Below are 5343 nucleotides of genomic sequence, written 5' to 3'. Positions count from 1 at the left end.
GGGGACCCATTAGCAGCCAGGAACTTTTTCTCAAAAGGATAAGAATTATCTTCTGAACAGAACATGGGTTTGCTCCAGATTCTAGGTGACTGGCATTGTGATTCTCCTATTGGTGCCTCAGGGGCTTTGTATGGCAGCCCATATGCCACAGACTCTTCAAAACTCATTAGATCTGTTGGTTCAGAAAGTCTGAGAATGGGTGAGGGTAGCTCTCCATCATGATGATTCAAGTAATGATTCTAGCTACTGGACTTGGGGTTTTTCATTTTAGTAAGATGCCCATTCATTTCAGATCTAGAGATAATGTGATCATTTAGCCGCTGCCAAAGATCCCGACAGATTAAAATATTCCAATTTCTGCAAAACCACATGACTGCTACTGCTTCAGAATCCCACCATTCCCACTGAAATAAGGAAGTCCATTTTAATGATGCCCTCTCTTAGTGTCATTCCCAAGCTGCAGAGGAGAGCCACTACAAGCTTTACAAGGATGTTGGTACTCTCTTTATCAGTGCATTTTGCAGGAGATTTTGGTAAAGAGAATGTACTTTGGTCCCTCCTTGCATACTTTGTGGATCTAGGGTAAGAGTGTCATGTAAAATAAATCCATTCCAACATTTTTATTTCCCTGAAGCTTTGGATTCCATCTTTTGAATTATGTCAGGAATATCCTGGCATCTGAATTTTATTGAATGCAGTCCATTACTGAGTGTAGGTTTCAGTTAACCAACCAAAGAAACAGTTGGAGCCCCTCTCATCTGCTCAAGATAACACATTGAACCCAAAATTTCTGGTAAATGAATCCATATGAATATATTCAGAATTATCCAGCAATATATTCTGTCCTCTTTGGTCTAGCACACTAAGTCTCCATTGTCATACATATTCTCAAGGCTTTTACGAATAAAAAACTGATAAAATCTTGAAATTTTATTTTGGTGTGAACATTATAATCTCCTCGGTTATACCTTGTGCCATTAGCCTGAGGTATTCTGGGATTGGACCTCAATCGAGAGTTTAGAGGAAATGAATTGTAAGACAATTGTCTCAGGTGAGGTAATTATAGGTAATTATAGGGTTTCACCTAAGGGATGGTTAGTCTCCTCAGATAGGGGAGGAGGGGCTACTTCTGATGGGAGGGAAGGTTAAAGGAGATTTAGGGATTCAAGGTTCTAAGATTTATCCAAATCCACTCTATTTTCCCATTTTAGCAATGAGTCTCACTCATTCCCAAGTCAATGTCCCAACTGGTACGTAAGAGACTTGGAGAAATTATGTATTTACAATCTACTTTGTAATTGTGCAAACCATAAAATCAGATTTTTGCTTTGAATTACACTTTATCAGTTTAGAAAGATATAAGATTTTCTGATTGTTTGACCTTGACTTGAGTGAGGAATTTAAATGCCTGAGACTGTCATTTTCTTCCTATAAATGTTCCGTTGCAATCAGTAATAGCAGTCAGTAAACTATTTCGTAGTCTTCATTCCCACCACAAAGGTCAATTGTAGCAGTAATTTGGTATTTCAAAGCCTGGTTTCTAACAGACATTTTATTTCAGATAATGTCTATTGATAATTTTAAGCAGCTTTTTGTCATTGAATGCCATGAATGATCAGATTCCCCATTTTCCATTGGCTATGATGCCATCAAATTATTTAAACTCCATCCAACCAGATATTCAATCCAGATTTCTATCTTTGAGGGTCAGTTTCCTAGAACAATTCCTGATATAAAATGCTGCAGCAGTTAGTGTTCGTGGAAGAAATAAAAACCAATCTAGATATTCCAACCTAGAGGAACTTAACACAGGAAATAAGTGATCAATGTGTTGGAAAAGCTGGAAGAATGGGAAAAGGGGAAGGCAGGTTATATTACCCTCTTTATGGAAGCCTCTTACCCTCCCTATAGAGAAATACTCATTTCATACTTGTGTGACCTTATGTCTCAAGAACAGCAGGATACTGTAAACATCAGCTAATGCCACCCAGAAGTCTGTTTCTGCCACCACAGTACTCATCTGCCACTGGCACCAGATCCAGAGAAGACAATTTCTTCTATATTCCTTTCCTAATCTCTTGTGTATGACCCTTACATTGGCAGAATTTAATTTTTAAAAAATGTTTATTTATTTATTTTTGAAAAAGAGGGAGAACACAAGTGGGGAAGGGGCAGAGAGAGAAAGAGAGAAGTGGGAGGAGGGCACAGAATCTGAAGCAGGCTCCAGGCTCTGAGCTGTCAGTCCAAAGCCCGACACAGTGCTTGAACCCACAACTGTGAGATCATGACCTGAGCCAAAGTCAGACACCTGACTGAGCCACCCAGGCACCTACATTGGGAGAATTTAAAATGGAAACATGCTGGTAGGGTTTCCAAGGATTTCAGCTCCTATGATGTGGGGAGAACTTAGAAGGATCCAGATGGTGCTGAGAACAAATACAAAATATCTGACACATTATGACTTTGCAAAGTGGAAAACAGAGTACCTGTGGAAAAAGAGGAGAGAAAGAAGTTCCTGAGAAGATCAATTTTGGGAACTGGTATGTAGGAATTGAGGATCTGGATATAGACTCTAAAACTATTCATGTTAAAAATATCTCGGAAATTTTTCATGCTGGTTTAAGACCATTGATCTAGACACTAATATTGCCAGGGATCATATACCCTCCAGCCAGCTTCCTCAGAGCACCCTTGACCTCCTTGTTTCTCAGGCTGTATATGATGGGGTTCAACATGGGAGTCATAACACAGAAGAGCACAGAAACCAGAATATCCATGTCTAGGGAGTAACCTTTTCTGGGTCTGTCATAGTTAAAGTTGGCTGTTCCATAAAAGACCACCACCACAGTGAGGTGGGATGCGCAGGTAGAGAAGGCTTTGCTCCTGCCCTGAGCAGAGGGAATCCTAAGAATGGAAGAAATGATGAGTATGTAGGACACTCCAGTAAACAGACAGGGGCTCAGGCCAATGGTGGCACTGGCCACATGAAGCACAGACTCATTGAGAGAGGTGTCTGAACAGGAGAGCTTCAGGAGCAGAGGAATGTCACAGAGAAAGTGGCTGATTTGGTTGGGCCCACAGAGAGTCAGTGTGGCTGCCAGCACTGTGTGTGTCACAGAATTCACCAGCCCACACAGCCAGGACCCAGTCACCAAAAAAATACAGACCTTCACACGCATGAGGACGGGATATTGAAGAGGGTGGCAAATGGCTACATAGCGATCATAAGCCATAGCGGCCAATAAGACACATTCAGTGCCAGCACATGTGACGAGGAAGAAAATCTGGGAGAGGCAGCCCTCATATGAGATGGTCTTCTTCTCCCGGAAGAAGTTCACCAGCATGACGGGGATGGTGGTGGATGTATAACAGATGTCCAAGAAACTCAGGTTGCTGAGGAAATAATACATTGGAGTGTGGAGAGCAGGACTGATTCTAGTGGCTGTTATAATGAGCATGTTCCCCAGGAGTGTTGTCAGGTAAATGAGCAAGAAAACCAGGAAAAACAAGCCCTGTAGTTTGGGGTGGTTGGAAAATCCCAAGAAGATGAATTCAGTGACATCTGTCTGATTGTTCATTTCAAGTGGTGTCATAGCTACAAAACAATGAGAAAAATAAAAGCCTTATGAGAATGTACAAAGAGCACCCCAAATTGGCTTGTTAACTTGCAAGGCCATGTCAAATAATGTTGGAGATAGAACGGTCTAGACTGTGGAGGGAGGTGTATAGGAAAGACCTGTTGGGAGACCACAACTTTTCATTCAACAAATCCAGCCATCTCAGGCCCAGGGATCTTCTACAGATTCGTGTGTGGCTTCTGCTGCATGAAAATAAATGGAGATTTGGTCAAAACCTTCAATAAACTGATAATCCCTGTGTTAGAGTAAGCCCACCTCTCTCTGGCTCTGCAAAACTTTCCTCCTAACATTGTACGCTTTGCTGCCTTAAATTCTTTTTTTTATATTTTATTTTTTTAAGTAATATAATTGTGAAAAATTAAGAAAATGCAGAAATAAATAAAGAATAGAACCATTCACAGCATCAATGTTACCATTTAGTGTATTCCATTCTAGTCTCTTTTTCTATATATGAATCTTGATCTCTATTTATAGGCTTAAAATATCGGGAGCACAAATTCCCACAAATGCATTTTATTCTACCATACAAAATAAATTTAATCTCTCCTTTTCAGTGAACATTAGATTGCTTCCATTCCTTTTGCTATTTTAAACACTAGAATGAAAATTTTCATACATAAATATTTGTGAACACCTTTAATTTCTTCAGAATAAAATTTTATTGGTTTGTTTTCTATAAATTGATCTCATTTTTCTCAATAAGAACATTTATATTTTAGGATTTATAAGATATGATATTTTAACTGATCATATATAGTAACATAATTTTCCTCGTAAAGGTAGACTTTAGTAATCCAAAGTTTATCCTCAGCTAAATTTTATGTATTTTCTGAAAAGAGACTTAGTACAAGTACCAATTTTCTATTACATTGTCCATTCTAATCTCCAGGCCATTGCTGCAAATTGCAATTTCCATTTTTTTTTCAAACTGGGAAGTGAGATGTTATAGCAGAAAGAGTGGGCTCTTAAGACAGATAGATGTGGATTGTCATCCTACATCAGTTGCTTACTAGATGCAGACAGTAGTTAAATTAGCTGATCTCAGTTCCTTAGTTTCCTCATTGTATTCTGATATTAATAGTACTCAACTTGTGGCTCTTGGAAAAAGTAATATGAGATATGACAAATCATGTGCCCTTTATCAGGCTGGGAAAGTCCCTCTATCTGTGCTTTACTGACGGTTTCTATCATGAATAGAAATTGAATTTTGTCAAATGATTTTTCTGCCTTTATTGAGATTATAATGTATTTTCTTTTTTTTTTTTAACGTTTATTTATTTTTGAGACAGAGAGAGACAGAGCATGAATGGGGGAGGGTCAGAGAGAGAGAGACACAGAATCTGAAACAGGCTCCAGGCTCTGAGCTGTCAGCACAGAGCCTGACGCGGGGCTTGAACTCACGGACCATGAGATCATGACCTGAGCCAAAGTCTCGGACGCTTAACCGACCAAGCCACCCAGGCGCCCCAGTATTTTCTTTTTTTTAAGTTTATTTATTTATTTTGAGAGAGAGAGAGAGAGAGCAGGGGAGGGGCAGAGACAGGGAGAGAGAGAGAATCCCAAGCAGGCTCTGCACCATCAGCACAGAGCCTGATGCGGGGCTCAGACTCATAAACCAAAGATCATGACCTGAGCCAAAATCAAGTGTCAGATACTTAACTGACAGGGCCCCCAATAATGTATTTTCTTATTTAGTCTGTTATTA

General features: G+C 39.7%; 1 protein-coding gene across 1 annotated transcript; it reads right to left on the bottom strand.

Moving 5' to 3' along the window:
* Positions 1–2633: 2633 nt before the first annotated feature.
* LOC122479449 (olfactory receptor 5V1-like) lies at positions 2634–3593 on the bottom strand. Its single transcript, XM_043573353.1, has one exon. The coding sequence runs from the start codon at positions 3591–3593 to the stop codon at positions 2634–2636; it is 960 nt and encodes a 319-aa protein (XP_043429288.1).
* Positions 3594–5343: the final 1750 nt, after the last annotated feature.

The sequence above is a fragment of the Prionailurus bengalensis genome, chromosome C1 (assembly GCF_016509475.1).
Source record: "Prionailurus bengalensis isolate Pbe53 chromosome C1, Fcat_Pben_1.1_paternal_pri, whole genome shotgun sequence".
Taxonomy (NCBI): Eukaryota; Metazoa; Chordata; class Mammalia; order Carnivora; family Felidae; genus Prionailurus; species Prionailurus bengalensis.
This window is presented reverse-complemented; position numbering and strand designations above follow the sequence as displayed.